General features: G+C 30.4%; 1 protein-coding gene across 1 annotated transcript in view; it reads right to left on the reverse strand.

Moving 5' to 3' along the window:
- LOC143190579 (muscle M-line assembly protein unc-89-like) overlaps positions 1-23,209 on the reverse strand; it is a 564,424-nt gene extending 541,215 nt beyond the window's left edge. Inside the window, exon 1 of the mRNA XM_076394969.1 lies at positions 23,009-23,209. Within this exon, the coding sequence (XP_076251084.1) occupies positions 23,009-23,063 (55 nt within the window). The 5' untranslated portion in view covers positions 23,064-23,209. The remainder of the gene's footprint in view (positions 1-23,008) is intronic.
- Between the last annotated feature and the right edge of the window lie 626 nt (positions 23,210-23,835).

Below are 23,835 nucleotides of genomic sequence, written 5' to 3' on the forward strand. Positions count from 1 at the left end.
TTGTATTTTTAGACCTCCTTTATTTTTACATAATTGATATTGTTTCTTTTCTCTTGTGTATTGGTAAGAGTTTAAATACAGAATTTATTATTTAAATAAAGAATCGACAATTAAATTACATATTGACATTTTGTTTATATAAACACGGGAGTCAAGTTACAATATATTGGGAATAATAAGACTGGTATAAGTTTACACAATGTGTACTTTAAATAGGTTCAAGGAAATTGCTGTTCACACAATTAACCTTTCCCTTCACTTTTAATTTAAAAGCTTTGTTCAGCTAGCTGCCAGTACAAATATACATATACTCTGCTTCATATGGGAACCGATAACTTCATAAATATTTTTAAGTTTGAGAACGGTAATTGCTGGGTGGTCTGATGACTAAAGAAAATATTCTACACTTGACGTTCGCTCCCAGATAAATAGAGAACAATTATTATTCCTAGCCTCCTATATCAATCAAAGTAATTGATACTGTTTCTTTGCTCTTGTGTATTGGTAAGAGTTTAAATACATCATTTATTATTTAAATAAAGAATCGACAATTAAATTACATATTGGCGTTTTGTTTATATAAACACGGGAATTAAGTTACGATATATTGGTTATAATAAGACTGGTATAAGTTTACACAATTTGTACTTTAAATAGGTTGAAGGAAACTGCTGTTCACACAATTAATCTGTCCCTTCACTTTTAATTTAAAAACTGTGTTCAGCTGGTTGCCAGTACAAATATACATATACTCTGCTTCATATGGGAACCGATAACTTCATAAATATTTTTAAGTTTGAGAACGGTAATTGCTGGGTGGTCTGATGAGTAAAGAAAATATTCTACACTTGACGTTCACTTCCAGACAAATAGAGAACAATTATTATTCCAAGCCTCCTAAATCAATCAAAATAATTAATACTGTTTCTTTGCTATTGTGTATTGGTAAGAGTTTAAATACATCATTTATTATTGAAATAAAGAATCGACAATTAAATTACATATTGGCGTTTTGTTTATATATACACGGGAGTTAAGTTACGATATATTGGTTATAATAAGACTGGTATAAGTTTACACAATTTGTACTTTAAATAGGTTGAAGGAAACTGCTGTTCACACAATTAATCTGTCCCTTCACTTTTAATTTAAAAGCTTTGTTCAGCTAGCTGCCAGTACAAATATACATATACTCTGCTTCATATGGGAACCGAAAACTTCATAAATATTTTTAAGTTTGAGAACGGTAATTGCTGAGTGGTCTGATGAGTAAAGAAAATATTCTGCACTTGAGGTTCACTTCCAGACAAATAGAGAATAATTATTATTCCAAGCCTCTTAAATCAATCAAAGTAATTGATACTGATTCTTTGCTCTTGTGTATTGGTAAGAGTTTAAATACATCATTTATTATTTAAATAAAGAATCGACAATTAAATTACATATTGGCGTTTTGTTTATATAAACACGGGACTCAAGTTACAATATATTGGGAATAATAAGACTGGTATAAGTTTACACAATGTGTACTTTAAATAGGTTCAAGGAAATTGCTGTTCACACAATTAATATTTCCCTTCACTTTTAATTTAAAAGCTTTGTTCAGCTAGCTGCCAGTACAAATATACATATACTCCGCTTCATATGGAAACCGATAACTTCATAAATATTTTTAAGTTTGAGAACGGTAATTGCTGGGTGGTCTGATGAGTAAAGAAAATATTCTGCACTTGAGGTTCACTTCCAGACAAATAGAGAATAATTATTATTCCAAGCCTCTTAAATCAATCAAAGTAATTGATACTGATTCTTTGCTCTTGTGTATTGGTAAGAGTTTAAATACATCATTTATTATTTAAATAAAGAATCGACAATTAAATTACATATTGGCGTTTTGTTTATATAAACACGGGAATTAAGTTACGATATATTGGTTATAATAAGACTGGTATAAGTTTACACAATTTGTACTTTAAATAGGTTGAAGGAAACTGCTGTTCACACAATTAATCTGTCCCTTCACTTTTAATTTAAAAGCTTTGTTCAGCTAGCTGCCAGTACAAATATACATATACTCTGCTTCATATGGGAACCGATAACTTCATAAATATTTTTAAGTTTGAGAACGGTAATTGCTGGGTGGTCTGATGAGTAAAGAAAATATTCTACACTTGAGGTTCACTTCCAGACAAATAGAGAACAATTATTATTCCAAGCCTCCTAAATCAATCAAAATAATTAATACTGTTTCTTTGCTATTGTGTATTGGTAAGAGTTTAAATACATCATTTATTATTGAAATAAAGAATCGACAATTAAATTACATATTGGCGTTTTGTTTATATATACACGGGAGTTAAGTTACGATATATTGGTTATAATAAGACTGGTATAAGTTTACACAATTTGTACTTTAAATAGGTTGAAGGAAACTGCTGTTCACACAATTAATCTGTCCCTTCACTTTTAATTTAAAAGCTTTGTTCAGCTAGCTGCCAGTACAAATATACATATACTCTGCTTCATATGGGAACCGAAAACTTCATAAATATTTTTAAGTTTGAGAACGGTAATTGCTGAGTGGTCTGATGAGTAAAGAAAATATTCTGCACTTGAGGTTCACTTCCAGACAAATAGAGAATAATTATTATTCCAAGCCTCTTAAATCAATCAAAGTAATTGATACTGATTCTTTGCTCTTGTGTATTGGTAAGAGTTTAAATACATCATTTATTATTTAAATAAAGAATCGACAATTAAATTACATATTGGCGTTTTGTTTATATAAACACGGGAATTAAGTTACGATATATTGGTTATAATAAGACTGGTATAAGTTTACACAATTTGTACTTTAAATAGGTTGAAGGAAACTGCTGTTCACACAATTAATCTGTCCCTTCACTTTTAATTTAAAAGCTTTGTTCAGCTAGCTGCCAGTACAAATATACATATACTCTGCTTCATATGGGAACCGATAACTTCATAAATATTTTTAAGTTTGAGAACGGTAATTGCTGGGTGGTCTGATGAGTAAAGAAAATATTCTACACTTGAGGTTCACTTCCAGACAAATAGAGAACAATTATTATTCCAAGCCTCCTAAATCAATCAAAATAATTAATACTGTTTCTTTGCTATTGTGTATTGGTAAGAGTTTAAATACATCATTTATTATTGAAATAAAGAATCGACAATTAAATTACATATTGGCGTTTTGTTTATATAAACACGGGAATTAAGTTACGATATATTGGTTATAATAAGACTGGTATAAGTTTACACAATTTGTACTTTAAATAGGTTGAAGGAAACTGCTGTTCACACAATTAATCTGTCCCTTCACTTTTAATTTAAAAGCTTTGTTCAGCTAGCTGCCAGTACAAATATACATATACTCTGCTTCATATGGGAACCGATAACTTCATAAATATTTTTAAGTTTGAGAACGGTAATTGCTGGGTGGTCTGATGAGTAAAGAAAATATTCTACACTTGACGTTCACTTCCAGACAAATAGAGAATAATTATTATTCCAAGCCTCTTAAATCAATCAAAGTAATTGATACTGATTCTTTGCTCTTGTGTATTGGTAAGAGTTTAAATACATCATTTATTATTTAAATAAAGAATCGACAATTAAATTACATATTGGCGTTTTGTTTATATAAACACGGGAGTTAAGTTACGATATATTGGTTATAATAAGACTGGTATAAGTTTACACAATTTGTACTTTAAATATGTTGAAGGAAACTGCTGTTCACACAATTAATCTGTCCCTTCACTTTTAATTTAAAAGCTTTGTTCAGCTAGCTGCCAGTACAAATATACATATACTCTGCTTCATATGGGAACCGATAACTTCATAAATATTTTTAAGTTTGAGAACGGTAATTGCTGGGTGGTCTGATGAGTAAAGAAAATATTCTACTCTTGAGGTTCACTTCCAGACAAATAGAGAATAATTATTATTCCAAGCCTCTTAAATCAATCAAAGTAATTGATACTGATTCTTTGCTCTTGTGTATTGGTAAGAGTTTAAATACATCATTTATTATTTAAATAAAGAATCGACAATTAAATTACATATTGGCGTTTTGTTTGTATAAACACGGGAGTTAAGTTACGATATATTGGTTATAATAAGACTGGTATAAGTTTACACAATTTGTACTTTAAATAGGTTGAAGGAAATTGCTGTTCACACAATTAATCTGTCCCTTCACTTTTAATTTAAAAGCTTTGTTCAGCTAGCTGCCAGTACAATTATACATATACTCTGCTTGATATGGGAACCGATAACTTCATAAATATTTTTAAGTTTGAGAACGGTAATTGCTGGGTGGTCTGATGAGTAAAGAAAATATTCTACACTTGAGGTTCACTTCCAGACAAATAGAGAACAATTATTATTCCAAGCCTCCTAAATCAATCAAAATAATTAATACTGTTTCTTTGCTATTGTGTATTGGTAAGAGTTTAAATACATCATTTATTATTGAAATAAAGAATAGACAATTAAATTACATATTGGCGTTTTGTTTATATATACACGGGAGTTAAGTTACGATATATTGGTTATAATAAGACTGGTATAAGTTTACACAATTTGTACTTTAAATAGGTTGAAGGAAACTGCTGTTCACACAATTAATCTGTCCCTTCACTTTTAATTTAAAAGCTTTGTTCAGCTAGCTGCCAGTACAAATATACATATACTCTGCTTCATATGGGAACCGATAACTTCATAAATATTTTTAAGTTTGAGAACGGTAATTGCTGGGTGGTCTGATGAGTAAAGAAAATATTCTACACTTGAGGTTCACTTCCAGACAAATAGAGAACAATTATTATTCCAAGCCTCCTAAATCAATCAAAATAATTAATACTGTTTCTTTGCTATTGTGTATTGGTAAGAGTTTAAATACATCATTTATTATTGAAATAAAGAATCGACAATTAAATTACATATTGGCGTTTTGTTTATATATACACGGGAGTTAAGTTACGATATATTGGTTATAATAAGACTGGTATAAGTTTACACAATTTGTACTTTAAATAGGTTGAAGGAAACTGCTGTTCACACAATTAATCTGTCCCTTCACTTTTAATTTAAAAGCTTTGTTCAGCTAGCTGCCAGTACAAATATACATATACTCTGCTTCATATGGGAACCGATAACTTCATAAATATTTTTAAGTTTGAGAACGGTAATTGCTGGGTGGTCTGATGAGTAAAGAAAATATTCTACACTTGAGGTTCACTTCCAGACAAATAGAGAACAATTATTATTCCAAGCCTCCTAAATCAATCAAAATAATTAATACTGTTTCTTTGCTATTGTGTATTGGTAAGAGTTTAAATACATCATTTATTATTGAAATAAAGAATCGACAATTAAATTACATATTGGCGTTTTGTTTATATATACACGGGAGTTAAGTTACGATATATTGGTTATAATAAGACTGGTATAAGTTTACACAATTTGTACTTTAAATAGGTTGAAGGAAACTGCTGTTCACACAATTAATCTGTCCCTTCACTTTTAATTTAAAAGCTTTGTTCAGCTAGCTGCCAGTACAAATATACATATACTCTGCTTCATATGGGAACCGATAACTTCATAAATATTTTTAAGTTTGAGAACGGTAATTGCTGGGTGGTCTGATGAGTAAAGAAAATATTCTACACTTGAGGTTCACTTCCAGACAAATAGAGAACAATTATTATTCCAAGCCTCCTAAATCAATCAAAATAATTAATACTGTTTCTTTGCTATTGTGTATTGGTAAGAGTTTAAATACATCATTTATTATTGAAATAAAGAATCGACAATTAAATTACATATTGGCGTTTTGTTTATATATACACGGGAGTTAAGTTACGATATATTGGTTATAATAAGACTGGTATAAGTTTACACAATTTGTACTTTAAATAGGTTGAAGGAAATTGCTGTTCACACAATTAATCTGTCCCTTCACTTTTAATTTAAAAGCTTTGTTCAGCTAGCTGCCAGTACAAATATACATATACTCTGCTTCATATGGGAACCGATAACTTCATAAATATTTTTAAGTTTGAGAACGGTAATTGCTGGGTGGTCTGATGAGTAAAGAAAATATTCTACACTTGAGGTTCACTTCCAGACAAATAGAGAACAATTATTATTCCAAGCCTCCTAAATCAATCAAAATAATTAATACTGTTTCTTTGCTATTGTGTATTGGTAAGAGTTTAAATACATCATTTATTATTGAAATAAAGAATCGACAATTAAATTACATATTGGCGTTTTGTTTATATATACACGGGAGTTCAGTTACGATATATTGGTTATAATAAGACTGGTATAAGTTTACACAATTTGTACTTTAAATAGGTTGAAGGAAACTGCTGTTCACACAATTAATCTGTCCCTTCACTTTTAATTTAAAAGCTTTGTTCAGCTAGCTGCCAGTACAAATATACATATACTCTGCTTCATATGGGAACCGAAAACTTCATAAATATTTTTAAGTTTGAGAACGGTAATTGCTGAGTGGTCTGATGAGTAAAGAAAATATTCTGCACTTGAGGTTCACTTCCAGACAAATAGAGAATAATTATTATTCCAAGCCTCTTAAATCAATCAAAGTAATTGATACTGATTCTTTGCTCTTGTGTATTGGTAAGAGTTTAAATACATCATTTATTATTTAAATAAAGAATCGACAATTAAATTACATATTGGCGTTTTGTTTATATAAACACGGGAATTAAGTTACGATATATTGGTTATAATAAGACTGGTATAAGTTTACACAATTTGTACTTTAAATAGGTTGAAGGAAACTGCTGTTCACACAATTAATCTGTCCCTTCACTTTTAATTTAAAAGCTTTGTTCAGCTAGCTGCCAGTACAAATATACATATACTCTGCTTCATATGGGAACCGATAACTTCATAAATATTTTTAAGTTTGAGAACGGTAATTGCTGGGTGGTCTGATGAGTAAAGAAAATACTCTACACTTGAGGTTCACTTCCAGACAAATAGAGAACAATTATTATTCCAAGCCTCCTAAATCAATCAAAATAATTAATACTGTTTCTTTGCTATTGTGTATTGGTAAGAGTTTAAATACATCATTTATTATTGAAATAAAGAATCGACAATTAAATTACATATTGGCGTTTTGTTTATATATACACGGGAGTTAAGTTACGATATATTGGTTATAATAAGACTGGTATAAGTTTACACAATTTGTACTTTAAATAGGTTGAAGGAAACTGCTGTTCACACAATTAATCTGTCCCTTCACTTTTAATTTAAAAGCTTTGTTCAGCTAGCTGCCAGTACAAATATACATATACTCTGCTTCATATGGGAACCGATAACTTCATAAATATTTTTAAGTTTGAGAACGGTAATTGCTGGGTGGTCTGATGAGTAAAGAAAATATTCTACTCTTGAGGTTCACTTCCAGACAAATAGAGAATAATTATTATTCCAAGCCTCTTAAATCAATCAAAGTAATTGATACTGATTCTTTGCTCTTGTGTATTGGTAAGAGTTTAAATACATCATTTATTATTTAAATAAAGAATCGACAATTAAATTACATATTGGCGTTTTGTTTGTATAAACACGGGAGTTAAGTTACGATATATTGGTTATAATAAGACTGGTATAAGTTTACACAATTTGTACTTTAAATAGGTTGAAGGAAACTGCTGTTCACACAATTAATCTGTCCCTTCACTTTTAATTTAAAAGCTTTGTTCAGCTAGCTGCCAGTACAAATATACATATACTCTGCTTCATATGGGAACCGATAACTTCATAAATATTTTTAAGTTTGAGAACGGTAATTGCTGGGTGGTCTGATGAGTAAAGAAAATATTCTACTCTTGAGGTTCACTTCCAGACAAATAGAGAATAATTATTATTCCAAGCCTCTTAAATCAATCAAAGTAATTGATACTGATTCTTTGCTCTTGTGTATTGGTAAGAGTTTAAATACATCATTTATTATTTAAATAAAGAATCGACAATTAAATTACATATTGGCGTTTTGTTTGTATAAACACGGGAGTTAAGTTACGATATATTGGTTATAATAAGACTGGTATAAGTTTACACAATTTGTACTTTAAATAGGTTGAAGGAAACTGCTGTTCACACAATTAATCTGTCCCTTCACTTTTAATTTAAAAGCTTTGTTCAGCTAGCTGCCAGTACAAATATACATATACTCTGCTTCATATGGGAACCGATAACTTCATAAATATTTTTAAGTTTGAGAACGGTAATTGCTGGGTGGTCTGATGAGTAAAGAAAATATTCTACACTTGAGGTTCACTTCCAGACAAATAGAGAATAATTATTATTCCAAGCCTCTTAAATCAATCAAAGTAATTGATACTGATTCTTTGCTCTTGTGTATTGGTAAGAGTTTAAATACATCATTTACTATTTAAATAAAGAATCGACAATTAAATTACATATTGGCGTTTTGTTTGTATAAACACGGGAGTTAAGTTACGATATATTGGTTATAATAAGACTGGTATAAGTTTACACAATTTGTACTTTAAATAGGTTGAAGGAAACTGCTGTTCACACAATTAATCTGTCCCTTCACTTTTAATTTAAAAGCTTTGTTCAGCTAGCTGCCAGTACAAATATACATATACTCTGCTTCATATGGGAACCGATAACTTCATAAATATTTTTAAGTTTGAGAACGGTAATTGCTGGGTGGTCTGATGAGTAAAGAAAATATTCTACTCTTGAGGTTCACTTCCAGACAAATAGAGAATAATTATTATTCCAAGCCTCTTAAATCAATCAAAGTAATTGATATTGTTTCTTTGCTCTTGTGTATCGGTAAGAGTTTAAATACACCATTTATTATTTAAATAAAGAATCGACAATTAAATTACATATTGGCGTTTTGTTTATATAAACACGGGACTCAAGTTACAATATATTGGGAATAATAAGACTGGTATAAGTTTACACAATTTGTACTTTAAATAGGTTGAAGGAAATTGCTGTTCACACAATTAACCTTTCCCTTCACTTTTAATTTAAAAGCTTTGTTCAGCTAGCTGCCAGTACAAATATACATATACTCCGCTTCATATGGGAACCGATAACTTCATAAATATTTTTAAGTTTGACATCGGTTATTGTTGGGTGGTCTGATGAGTAAAGAAAATATTCTACACTTGACGTTCAGTTCCAGATAAATAGAGAACAATTATTATTCCGAGCCTCCTAAATCAATCAAAGTAATTGATACTGTTTCTTTGCTCTTGTGTATTGGTAAGAGTTTAAATACATCATTTATTATTGAAATAAAGAATCGACAATTAAATTACATATTGGCGTTTTGTTTATATAAACACGGGACTCAAGTTACAATATATTGGGAATAATAAGACTGGTATAAGTTTACACAATTTGTACTTTAAATAGGTTCAAGGAAATTGCTGTTCACACAATTAACCTTTCCCTTCACTTTTAATTTAAAAGCTTTGTTCAGCTAGCTGCCAGTACAAATATAAATATACTCTGCTTCATATGGGAACCGATAACTTCATAAATATTTTTAAGTTTGACAACAGTTATTGCTGGGTGATCTGATGAGTAAAGAAAATATTCTACGCTTGACGTTCGCTTCCAGATAAATAGAGAAGAATTATTATTCCAAGCCTCCTAAATTAATCAATCCAATAACTTTATCCAACAGAGCAGGCAAACAAATTTCAACATACCAATTGTTGTACCGTATTCCTCTTACTAGTGTTGGGAACGATCGACTGAAATTGACTATCGACTGTTTAGTAATTGACTACTTTTTACTATCGATTGTTTCAGTCGCTATTTTTGGTTAATCTGATTTTAATAGTTTTTACGAGTAAATGTTTCAGTCGACTGGTTCAGTCGTACTTTTAGTTACTATTTTTGGTTCTACTAGTTTGATTCGATTGGTTTTTAATGTTCTAGCTCGGTCATGCTAGCTGCGACCTTGACAAAAATGTACCCAGTTTATGCTTACATAGATTGTATATGTAATATATGTAGTTTTATGATGTTTTTGGTAGTTTATTTTCAAATAACAGTATATTGTATATTAATATAATAGCATTTTGGTAGAATATTTTATAGGATTGTTAATGTAATGGGGTAAAAAGATTAAAATTGGGAATGATAAGTAGTAAAATATTTTGACTAGGTCAATTGCTAAAGTGGATAGTCTATTTCAGTCGATAGTTCCAAACACTAGTAAATATATTAAAACAACTATAACGTATAAATTATTGTGGCAGAATAATTAACTGTGATTTAAATTATAAAGATTAAAATTGGGAATGATAAATAGTAAAATATTTTGACTAGGTCGAACGAATTTCAACGAATGGAGTACATAGCTCTCTGCCTAATTGCCGATAAAATAATCGTCGTTCATACGATTTTTTAATAACCATTTTATTATTCTCATAATACAGAATATATGATGCAAGGCAGGCAATATCGAGAATATTGTAAAAAAATGCTAGAGGCCACCTTTTGTAGTATATCTAACAAGCATTTTATCTATCGTGTCTACTCCAGCTTTAGACCAGTTATAAAACTCAATAATTTCGGGTTTTTTGTTTGTAATATATATATTTTATAATATATAGTATTATATAATATATTAAGTGGGTAATATAGATAAAGATAAAGATTATATGAACACATAAATGTCATTGTTTTAATATACATGCTAAAGTATCAATTTGAAAATTGTTGTTCCATATTAACACTTATAACATAAAAGTTAAGAAATACCATATATACTTATATTTGATGCTCTGAAGTTGTTATCACAGTTTAAAAAAAAATCTGACTTAATTTATGATAATTTTATTCTAATGTGAAGCGGTGTAGTAATTTCAACTTATCAATACTTTGTTGATTATTGAAACTTAATGGAAATTAAATGTAATTAAGAATATAAAAAATGTTATTGACTTTTAGCACTTGATATAGTTAAGATATATATTAATATGTTTTAATATACAGATATGTATTACTTTAGTTAATTTTATATATCATATATATTTCTGGTGTTAAGTTGGAAATCTTATAAAAACAAGTCTTAGTAACATATCATATCATATCATTTTTAAATTATTCTCTTTACTTATAAACATTGATGGAATTGCGACCATTGGGCAGTCACTAGTTGTATTTAATAAACAAATTAACATGAGATAACGCCTAAATGAACAAAAAAACAAATAAGTTCTGTTATGATTTTAGCGCATATACCATGTATTATTCAAGGAAAGTGATATAATTCAGTAAAAAGTATCTTTCTGTATTGTCGAAATTTCAAAGAATCTTTTAGCAAAATGTACGCCAGTTTACTGAGATACTCCACGAAATGATTATTTTATACCGTTTCTTTAACTTGACATAAACCGTTTAGAGCACTAGTGGATTTTATATCTATTAAAAAACACTTTGGGTTGATTCTTTCATATTCAATTACAATTACCAGTTTTTTTTGCAATCCAAGATCAAGCAAAACTTTGTTTGTGTGTTTTGTGTTATAAAACGCCATCGTCGAGGCAGTTGAGGCGTCGAAATTACAGCCGGGTATGCGTAACGGATATTGAATAAAAGCACAGTATTCGGACGAAACCAGAATACGAATTTCATATGCCAGAACACATGCCGCTGACTTTAAGCGAGTAGTGACTCAACATACAAAACGAAACTACTGGAAAACAAACACATGGTAGACAAACGACTACAAATGCTAATGAAAGTTTCTTTTCTCATATATTTTGCGCGAGTGGACCTAAAGTGTAGTGAATATGTGTTTACGTGACCAGACAAAAGGACTGCATCTCATTTTTATTAGTGTTTAAAATTATTTCATCTTATTTTACAACAGTCCTTTTGAAATTCATTTATAGTATTTATAGTAAAAAACTAGTGCTAAAATAACGTAAGTGAAAAATGAAGTGCGTGAAATAAACAATGTATTTATTTTAATTTTTTTATCCTCTGAAAGTAAATTAAATAAAATATTAAAATATTAAAAAATGGCAAACCATATCGATTCAACCAAATCACCTGCACACTTTGATATAAGATTAGAACAAACAGCAATAACGCAAACTCCACCATCAGAATGGACTACAGTCATTAACAAAAAACGATTGAGAAGTCCAGAAGAAGAAATCGCGAGGAAACAAACAAGAATCAGTGACTATTGGTTGCAGAAACCGATAGAGACAAAAAACAGTTTTAGCAACCTGTCGGAAGAAATTGAAGGGAACATACAACCAAGCCCTGAAAAAGTTGTTCCCAAACCACCACCAATAACAGTCTATAAGGTAGGAATAATAAAAAACATCCATGACTTATTGAAAACCATTACTACGAACTACACAATTAAAACAGTGAGCTATGAAACAATTAAAATCCAATTGTTCGAAGCGGATCACTTTAAAGTTCTTATAAAAGAATTAGATGAAAGAAACACCCAATACCATACATTCAGGCCAAAATCCGAGAGAACATTTAAATTCGTATTAAAAGGATTACATCACGGGACGGACTTTAACACCATCAAGGTAGCACTAGCTGAAAAAGGTCGTAAATATTCACAATATACGACATCACACGACAAAAAAACCTCTGCCTATGTTTTATATAGACATAAAGCCTAATGGAAATAATAAGGCGGTGTATGAAATCACCAAATTGGAAAATAATATTATTAAATGCGAACCACCACATATAAAAAGAATTATACCACAATGCACAAGGTGTCAAGCGCACGGGCACACAAAGACTTACTGTCGCAAATCATATAGATGCGTAAAATGTGCAGGAGAACATAAGACAGGATATTGTACTCGTAAAGTTCGCGATGAAAAAGTGAAATGTGTTAACTGTAACGGAAATCATCCAGCGAACTACAAGGGTTGCGCAGTTCACAAGCAACTACAGCAGAAACTCTATTCTGCCTTAAGGGAAAAAAGGCATCAACAAAAACAATCCACTACTACCAATCTACCACTACCCACCAGAACAAGTCAACCAGACATAACTTATGCCCAAATAGTTGAAAATGGTTCAGCACAAAAACGAGAGACAATATCTCAACCTACTGAAACTAGCAACATCTCAAGATTAGAAAATATGATGGCCAAACTAATGGATCAAATGAGTACGATGCTTGGTCTACTCACAACCGTCGTAAGCAAACTTGCCTAATGCCTGAAACCAATAGTTACAAAATCGCCGTCTGGAATGCCACTGGGCTCCAACAACACGCCAGGGAACTAAAAATGTTCGTAAATGAACAAAATATTGACATTATGATGGTTTCCGAAACACACTTTACGGACAAGAATTATCTGAAAGTTCCTAAATATAAGCTTTATCATACAAATCACCCTGATGATAAAGCACATAGAGGTACAGCTATAATAATTCGAGATGATATAAAGCATTTCGAAAAAGAAAAATTCCGCAAAGACTACCTGCAAGCCACCAGTATAACCATAGAGGAAGCCCATGGACCATTAACAATTTCTGCGATTTATTGCCCACCCAAACATAACAACAAGGCAGAACAATTTCAAGAATTCTTCAGTACGCTAGGTAATAGATTTATAGCAGGAGGAGATTATAATGCAAAACATTTAATGTGGGGTTCAAGAATAATAACCTCAAAAGGTAGAGAACTGCTCAAAGCCATAAGGAAAGATAACTTACAACATATCTCTACTGGTGAACCAACATATTGGCCTTCAGACAGAAATAAAAAACCAGATACAATAGATTTCTGTATTACAAAAAATATTGATCCAAAAAAGTGTCAGGCAGAATCATGTTTCGACCTGTCTTCTGATCATTCACCAATAATAGTAACAATTTCTTCAAAAATTACCATCAAAGATAAACCCCCTTCTCTGTGCAATAAAAGAACTAACTGGCCCTCATTTAGAGAAAACTTAGACCAAAATATCTCTCTAAACTTACCGTTACAAACTGAAATGGACATAGAAACAGCAGCAATAAATCTTACAAAAAATATACAGGAGGCAGCATATTCCGCGACTCCCAACAGTGAAACATTTCCAAGAAAAAATACACATATATCATGTACAATACAGAAAAAGATAGCAGAAAAAAGAAAGTTACGACGAAATTGGCAACAGCAAAGGACTGAAGAGAATAAAAGAAAATTTAATAGGGCCATAAAAGAGCTGAGAGATCTAATTCAAATTGAACAAAACCAAGGCATTCAAGAATACCTAGAAAACTTGACATCAACTGAGGCTACAGACTATTCGTTGTGGAAAGCAACAAAAAAGCTTAGGAGATCCCAGCAGCATAACTCACCTATTAAAACAAGCGAAAATAATTGGGCGAGAAGCAATAAAGAGAAGGCCGACATTTTCTCAAAACACTTAAAAAATGTTTTTAAACCTTTCCAGTCTCAGCTACATAAAGATGACGAAAATAAAATTACTAGCTTTCTAGTTTCGCCATTTCAAATGGATTTACCGCACGAGAAATTAACGGTCAAAAAAGTTAAACATACAATAATGAGAGAGATTAATATTAAAAAAGCTCCTGGTTATGACTTAATTACTGGCAAAATTTTAAAAGAACTATCAGAAAAGGCTATAAAACTATTAACATATATATTTAATGCTATGCTACGAATTAATTACTTCCCTAGTATCTGGAAAGTAGCTAAAATATTAATGATACTTAAACCAGGAAAAATACCAGAAGATGTGACCTCCTACTGACCTATAAGTTTATTACCAATAATCTCGAAAGTTTTCGAGAAATTATACCTAAAAAAACTAAACTATATAATAGAAAAAAGAAAAATTATTCCAGAACATCAGTTTGGCTTTCGCAATAAGCATGGGACTATAGAACAAGTGCATAGACTTGTAAACCAAATAAACGCTGACCTAAATGCCAAAAGATATTGTTCGGCTGCTTTCCTAGACATATCTCAGGCTTTTGACAAAGTATGGCATACGGGCTTGCAGGTTAAACTAAAGAAACTTCTCCCTCATCCGGACTATCAGCTACTGAAATCGTATCTCACTGACAGACATTTTATTGTAAATCAAGGCGATGAACATACCGAATTAAATCCTATATATTCAGGAGTTCCGCAAGGTAGTGTACTGGGTCCAGTACTGTATCTTCTGTATACGGCTGATCTGCCCACCACAAAAATAACTACTGTGGCAACATATGCAGACGATACAGCAATCTTAGCATCCCATGAAGATCCAGTCACAGCATCAATAAACCTACAAACCCACCTGGAGCAAATACAATTATGGTTGAAGACATGGCGCATTAAAGCCAATGAATCAAAATCCACGCATATAACGTTTACCCTGCGTAGAAGAACATGTCCACCAGTAAATATCAATCATCGTCAACTCCCCCAAGCAGAGCATGTTAAATATCTTGGTATGCATTTAGATCGACGCCTAACCTGGAAGAAGCACATACTCTCTAAACGGAAACAACTAGGACTAAAATTATATCAAATGTATTGGCTCATTGGGCGCAAATCCAAGTTATCATTAGATAACAAGGTATTGCTGTATGAGTCTATACTCAAGCCCATTTGGACATATGGAATTCAACTATGGGGTACCGCTAGCAAATCTAATATATCCATCATTCAACGGTTCCAAAATAAGGTGTTGCGTGCCATTGTTGATGCTTCGTACTATATTTCAAATAAAGTGATACAACGCGATATTCCTCTAGAACCTATAACGAGTGTAATCCAACGTGTTTGTGTGAAGTACTTCGAAAGAGTGTCAGTGCATCCCAATGTACTCGCTAATCAGCTAAATATGCGACGTGATAGTGAAGTGCGTAGACTAAAACGTTTAACACCACCTGATCTGATTACTGGACATATGTAGAGTTTAGAATAAGTATTAGAATAAGTCAAATTAATTAAGATAATATTTTATACAGAAGATTGCTTAATGAAGTGATTTTCTACATGCCATGTATATATAATATAAACAGAAGAAATACTTATTGCCAATAGGGCAGATTGTGGACTCACGAAGAGTAATTTAAAAAAAATATATATTTTGCGCATGCAACACTGTCTCTGGCATTCGTCTAAGATAATAGAAACTAAAAAAATTAACGATTAATAATAGAAATAAATACTGGTATATGGCAACGCCACATTAATTGATTCTAAGGCCGAAGGAATTACGGCGGGTCACCTAATAAAATGTATTTTATTACATCCTGTATATGGCGACTGATCACATAAATGATATGGTGTTGAAATACGCAAAATAAATGTGGGCCGACGTAAAATAAGTAACGAGCAAATTCCTAATTAATGCTAACTTAATTTGTCAGATAATACCTTAATTGTACCGAAATATATAATTATTATTCTAAAACACAAAGGAAAATAACGAGTCCGCCCACCCGAATAATGAATAATGTAAGCCACACTTCTTGCGAAACGAAACTTCAAATATCGCCGGCTAAGATAAATAATTAATTATTCTAATTAAACTATATGCCGAGGCGAAAACCGCTCGGGGAGATGTTCTTTATTCCAAATTGGGGCCGATATCAGCGAATACGACGCAAATAAAACAATAACAGTACGTTAAGGCAAACATCTCCTCTGTGTTGTTACGCGAAGCGAAAAGTTTGAAGAACAGTCAAATACAAATATCCCGTTTTAATTACAATAAAACTTGTAATTATTACTTTACGATGAAATAAATATGTACATAATGTACTCGTGAATTAATGTTTAATATACTGTAGTACCGAACAAGTTATGTAATGCTTATATTTTGATTATAAGTTTAATCTGTTGTTATAAAATTGGCCAAAACAGGTTCTAAAACAGTTGGTGCAAACTTTGGGATAATCGTCTCTAGTCAGTGTTGTTATGGTCTATAACTTTTGCGGCGGAAAGGGACGAGCAATTTCAGCAGAAATTTGTAGATGTCACTAAATATAGAATAGTTTTAAATGAACCTGCTTTCAACATGTCTAATTTTGGTAGTAAAAGCTGTTTTTTAGTATATTTATTATTTAAAGATTGTCTGAAAGGCAATACATTATACAAGTCTATTTTTCAGCAAACAATAAAATAAAGAAAACTAGTACAAGGAAACATATAATTCATAGATTTCCTAGTATATTTATCCAACAATAACAATGTGCTTTTGGGAGCTTTCAACATATTTAAGCTATTTTTTAGGAGATTTGTAGACGATTATTTTCATTACCATATATTTCAAAGTAACGATATATGCATTTTGGGTCATTGAAGGAGCAAAAGATGTTACTTATTTTATTTTGATTTTATGTTAATAAGACTTTGAGAATAGGTTAAAATAAGCAGGACTAATGTGCTTTTGAGAGCTTTCAAAATATTTAAGCAATTTTTGAGGAGATTTGTAGAAGTATATTTTTATTACCATATATTTCAAAGTAACGACTTATGCATTTTGGGTCATTGAAGAAGCAAAACATGTTACTCACTTTATTTTAATTTTATGTTATAAGGCAACGACTATAACTCAAATATTGTTCATATATCAAAATCTCTTGGAAACCATCAACGTTTTAAACTGTTGAAATTGTATAAATATATGTTGTTCGTTGCCATATAAGTTATAATTTAGCCTAATTCCGAAATATATAAAGTAATCATCTTACTTATATAGGACTAATTATAATAAAAAAATAATAATACCACACATGAAAGGTATCCTATATCTACCAAAAGTGTAAATTTTTGTTTATAAACAATAACCTTTTATTAGCAATTTTTAGTGATGTTACTATCTTTTCGGTTATTGTTCGCAGATAACCTAATTCTCTAAACTTTTATTTTAGACTTATTACTCAATAACCACCATTTTCTATTTTAAAACTAAGTGGAAAGCTTGAAAATTTTCATTGATATATTACTGATAATGGTTATTATACAAGATAGCAAATTGCTCATAGATACATTAATATCGATAGGGTATATTTATCATACGTTTTATTTCGCTAGTACATCACCAATATATATATAATAATATAAGTAAAGGTTGTACATATCATTTTACAAAATAAGACCAGCATCATTATAAGACATTATTATCATCATCATCCAATATCATAACAAGATTACATACAAGTATGGTTAATAAGTTATGAATCGCCTGTTCAAAGTTTAACTTCAGATCTCAGCTAATATATATATGCCGTTAATGGTATTGGCAAGACCTTCCTAACGACTCCCTAGTATTTTATTTTTACTCACATATTTGATAAATTTATAATAATAATTATTAATTATTATTATTAATTAGTTTCCATTAAAAACCAATCCAAAAATTATTTTAATATACTTTAACGTACTTGTGTATTATTAACTTGTGCGTAATAAATAACTGAATCTATTTTTTTTATTAAAAAAATGTCTTTACAAACTAATTAAACTATCTTATGATATTATGAAATATTTTATAAAAGTTTAAGTATCCAAGTCTTTATTTAATTTTACTATATCAGTTCTAGTGGTGGTGAACATATAAATCATTTATCTTTCGAAGATTAATTTGATGATTATACAACTGTTGTTATCCCTTCCTTTTTATTTGCTCTCATTTACTCTCTGCGTAAATAGTCTGTAGTTCTCAGTTAATTACTGAATAGTTAATAATCTAATTTTATTTTATAAGTTAGTTTCAAAGTTTTCATTTCATTAATATATATGTTGGATTCAGTTATTATGAAATATGTATAATAAAAATACCACTTTGTGTCAACACATCTTCAACAACACGAAATTTGTTTATTCATTGACGATTAAAATAGCACATTTTTAAATTTATTTATATTATAACCATGATATTTCTCGTTTTTAAAGAAATACTACATCAGAAAATTTGTTCAATCTTGGGAATCATGATTTTATATATTTTCTCAAATTTTATAAGATGATCCACGCTTTGTAGGTGGCACAGATCATAACAGGTCATTATAACAAGTTAAATGGGCTGTGTTCTAGAGAAAAGAATGCATGAATCAGGACTAGCGTCTTTTTGTGTTTTTACCAATATTGTGAATATATTTATTGTTATAATTATCAGAGCAATCATTTATAAGTTTCATAATTTTTGTATCCTTGAAATAGTAAAAAACGTTTCTCATTGTCTTTTGAATTTTATAAGGCAGTGAATATTTATTGATGAAATGATTAATTATTTTATTTACTCTTTAGCCAATGTATTGAGCTGATAGACTTGTTAGAGTGTGAAGAACATTCTTTGTAAAGTGCTTTAAATTATTTATTTAAAGCTTTGTTTATTTAAAAAATGTAAATACTCTGCCATTAAGAATTATTCAGACATATTTAGAAGTGAAAATTATAATCAATAACAAAGCACCTTAATTGTACTTAAATGAGGTTAAAAACAGAAACATCGAGAAACAAAAAAAAACATGAAAATATAGCCGTTCTATAACGTAACAATTATTCACTGCGGATTCATTTCGAAAAAAGTTATTTTGGATTAAACAGATATGTTTTCCCGAGATAATTACCTCTTTCAATTGATATATGAGGCAATGTATTACAATATAATCATGGAATAGTATTAAGTAACATAGATCACTATCTAACAGAAATGTATAATTCATTAACACGATGCTGAACTCATATTGTGAATACAAATGATAAACGGTTATTGCAAGTAACTTATTCGGTCAACCTACTCCGAGCAATTATTTCAACTCAGAAGAGTAGAGAAAATATTCCTAATTTAATTTCACACAGTAACTATAAATAAATCAAATTGTACTCCTATATTAAAATATTTTAAAACGGTCGTCGTTGTAGACTGTTGAAAATATCAAAACCTACGTTATCAGTTCCCAGGTAGGAAGTAGCAAAAAAGTGAGCAAAATTCAATATAATAAACTTATATAAAGCCAAATAAACTTTATAATTGGTTCTGTTAAAGATATAGAGCTGGTTATAATAATAATTAATAAATAATAGTACCATATATAGATGGTAAGTTTCCATTAACAATAATCTGTTCTTAGCACCTCTAAGTGAAGTTACTATTTACCCGACTATTATTATTGATTATATAGTTCTGTAAATCTATACTTTAGAATTATATTTCAACAATGACTGTTCTGTATTTTAACAGGAAGTAAGTAGCTTGAACCAGAGTATACCTAATAATAATTATTATATAACATAGAAGATTGATCAGTTATTACCGCAAGTATTACTCGCTAAACTGTAATCAGTGTTCATGCATCAATATCGACAGATAAGCAATGTACAAATGATTTTATGAAAACCCAACAAACATTATTAAAAGACACCATCAGCATTATTACATCAGTACATGTTAACATGTTAACTTGTTATGAATTGCCTTTTTATGGTATAGATTTAAATTTTTTGGTTAATATGTACAAGTGTAGCATAAATGGTACTGGCAAGAGAGAGTTGACTGAGATTCTGATGAGAGATAAAATACATAAATGTATCTAATACAAATTAACTTCATCATTGATATACAAATATTATATTTTTTCCAATGTATATGTTGTATAACGTGTTTCATATGTCTTTAAATTACGTGTACATTAACTTGTAATACATACTTCTATCTATTTCCTTATTGAAAAAATAAGCATTCAGTTCTTGGTTATCAGTTAGTTGACTTGCCTACTATTGTAGCCAATGTTTATATTATAACTTACTTCGTATATTCGAACAAGTTATGTAATGCTTATATTTTGATTATAACTTTAATCTGTTGTTATAAAATTGGCCAAAACAGGTTCTAAAACAGTTGGTGCAAACTTTGGGATAATCGTCTCTAGTCAGTGTTGTTATGGTCTATAACTTTTGCGGCGGAAAGGGACGAGCAATTTCAGCAGAAATTTGTAGATGTCACTAAATATAGAATAATTTTAAATGAACCTGCTTTCAACATGTCTAATTTTGGTAGTAAAAATGTTTTTTAGTATATTTATTATTTAAAAATTATCTGAAAGGCAATACATTAAACAAGTCTATTTTTCAGCAAACAATAAAATAAAGAAAACTAGTACAAGGAAACATATAATTCATAGATTTCCTAGTATATTTATCCAACAATAACAATGTGCTTTTGGGAGCTTTCAACATATTTAAGCTATTTTTTAGGAGATTTGTAGACGATTATTTTCATTACCATATATTTCAAAGTAACGATATATGCATTTTGGGTCATTGAAGGAGCAAAAGATGTTACTTATTTTATTTTGATTTTATGTTAATAAGACTTTGAGAATAGGTTAAAATAAGCAGGACTAATGTGCTTTTGAGAGCTTTCAAAATATTTAAGTAATTTTTGAGGAGATTTGTAGACGTATATTTTTATTACCATATATTTCAAAGTAACGATTTATGCATTTTGGGTCATTGAAGAAGCAAAATATGTTACTCATTTTATTTTGATTTTATGTTATAAGGCAACGACTATAACTCAAATATTGTTCATATATCAAAATGTCTTGAGAACCATCAACGTTTTAAACTGTTGAAATTGTATAAACATATTTTGTAAAGTAGAATTTATCAAGTAGAGATATTAATTAAAATCTAAATTTAAATATATAATATCGGATTTCATCTCAACATATAGTTTCATTAATAATTACATATATGAATCGTTTTATAAAATCAATATCTTTATAAAAATTTTCATAAGTTGTGGAAAAAATAACGACTTATATATAAACTATAAAATTCAGTATGTGAGAATGATGAGCTAAACGGATATGTGTACACGCGATTGTCATTTAAAACTTGCTCCATCCTTAACTTAGATCCAAGTGCTTAATTCGCATTAATATACAAAGACAATTGAATTAGGTCTAAAAATAAAAAAGTTCACTTGATTAACAACCAGAGTATAATATCCCATGAAATTAAAATTTAAATATTTTAATATATTATAAGTGATTTATTTTCAATAGTTAAAAATAATTTACTCAACTTCTATTGCACTACTAATAAATTATTTAGTTACAAATATACCAACAAGTACTATTTAAGAAAAAAATAAAAAATTATTCTATATATTGTATCATAATACAATATGCCAATCATTTCTCACTAAATTATAATTCACCTGGCACTTAAGAAATAAACATATATTTATATATTAGATATTATATTAATATATATATATATATATATATATATATAAATTTTAAAAAAAAAGTAATTTTATTTGCAAAATAACTAGTGCATCGTAACTCTCGAAATTATAACTTACTTCGTATATTTCACAAATAACTTATACTGCTTTGAAAAGTATACATTAATATATTATATTATATATTATTTATTAGTTCACAAACAATTTTAGGCAACTGTATTGTATTATTCATGAACCATTTAGTTGCATATGCTAATAAGTAGCAATTATTTTAGAATTTAAGAAATAATTGCACGTACCTAGTCATAATACAATATATGTATCATATTTCTTTAATCTCTTGAAATTATAACATATTTTCTATATTTAGTTAGTAATTGCAATTCTTATACAAAATAAACTTTAATACGTTGTACATAACTCTTTTTATTAGTGTATGAACTATTTTAGGCTACTTTTATTGTACTGTTGATAAAAACATTATTTGGAGATAAGTTAATTATATAAGAATTATAATATGTGTATCATAGTTCTTTAAATTATGATTTGCATGGTAGTTGAAAAAATAATTATGGGTTAGTTACATATTTTATATAACCATATTTTAATCCAGTTTCGATCCGATGTAGGGGAGAATTGATGTTTAATATTTATTCCTGTTTAAGTTTCGCAACAAAGTTGCCGACATAAGGGTGAACACTGAACAAGACTCTTCTGGCAGAACTTACCAGAGAAGAGAGCGACCAACACAAACAACACGAGACCACCTCGGAAAGTGCCCATTTCGCGCACTGAACCAGCCACCACTTGTATCAACGCGGAGGACGCGGAAGAATCGACGCTCACCAGCGGCTCGCGTTAATCGCGTACAGCATCCGACGATCGCGGGGTCGGTTTCGCTTTCGGACGCCTGCTTCGCGGATCGCGGTCGCTTGCGATCTGCGTCACGACGCGCCGTCTAGCTGTTTGGGACGCCACTCCCACCGGCCGCCGATTGCCTTGCTCGGCGTCGTTGCCAGACTCGCGTCTCCTTCCCTCTCTGTCTGGCGTTCGGGGCCGAAGGCGCTCGCCGACGTCCCGATATGCAGATCACGCAGTTGTTTCGATTGTAAACTAATAATGAGTCGCATTCAGAAGTCGCTAAATAGATTTCTGGAGATGTGTTTTGCGGTATCGGCGCACCTCGCCGGCGTCGACGGGCTCGGGGTCCGACCAGGACCACCTACGGAATACCGATTCGCGAAGAATGAGCCTGATTGCTGTGCATCGAACCGATGGCGGAAATCTACGTTCTGCGAAAACTTTTAACATATCGAATTTTCTTTTTTATATGTCGCTATTCAGTACATTGCATAAAATATTTAAAATCGTCATTCTGTTCAATTTATATTGTACTGCTCCCGCATTGCTCTCAAATTGCAGTGATTATGACCAGAATTATTTAGAACACCGAAGCGGAGATATAAAGAGTCACCCAATGTTACAATAACCACATAAAAACATAAAATATGACTACATAAAAATCGTCTCTAGACAAGTTACTCCAAAATTCAAA

This window comes from Rhynchophorus ferrugineus, unplaced genomic scaffold (genome assembly GCF_030347505.1).
Source record: "Rhynchophorus ferrugineus isolate W39M unplaced genomic scaffold, kcgeb_rfMv2 rfM2, whole genome shotgun sequence".
Classification (NCBI taxonomy): Eukaryota; Metazoa; Arthropoda; class Insecta; order Coleoptera; family Curculionidae; genus Rhynchophorus; species Rhynchophorus ferrugineus.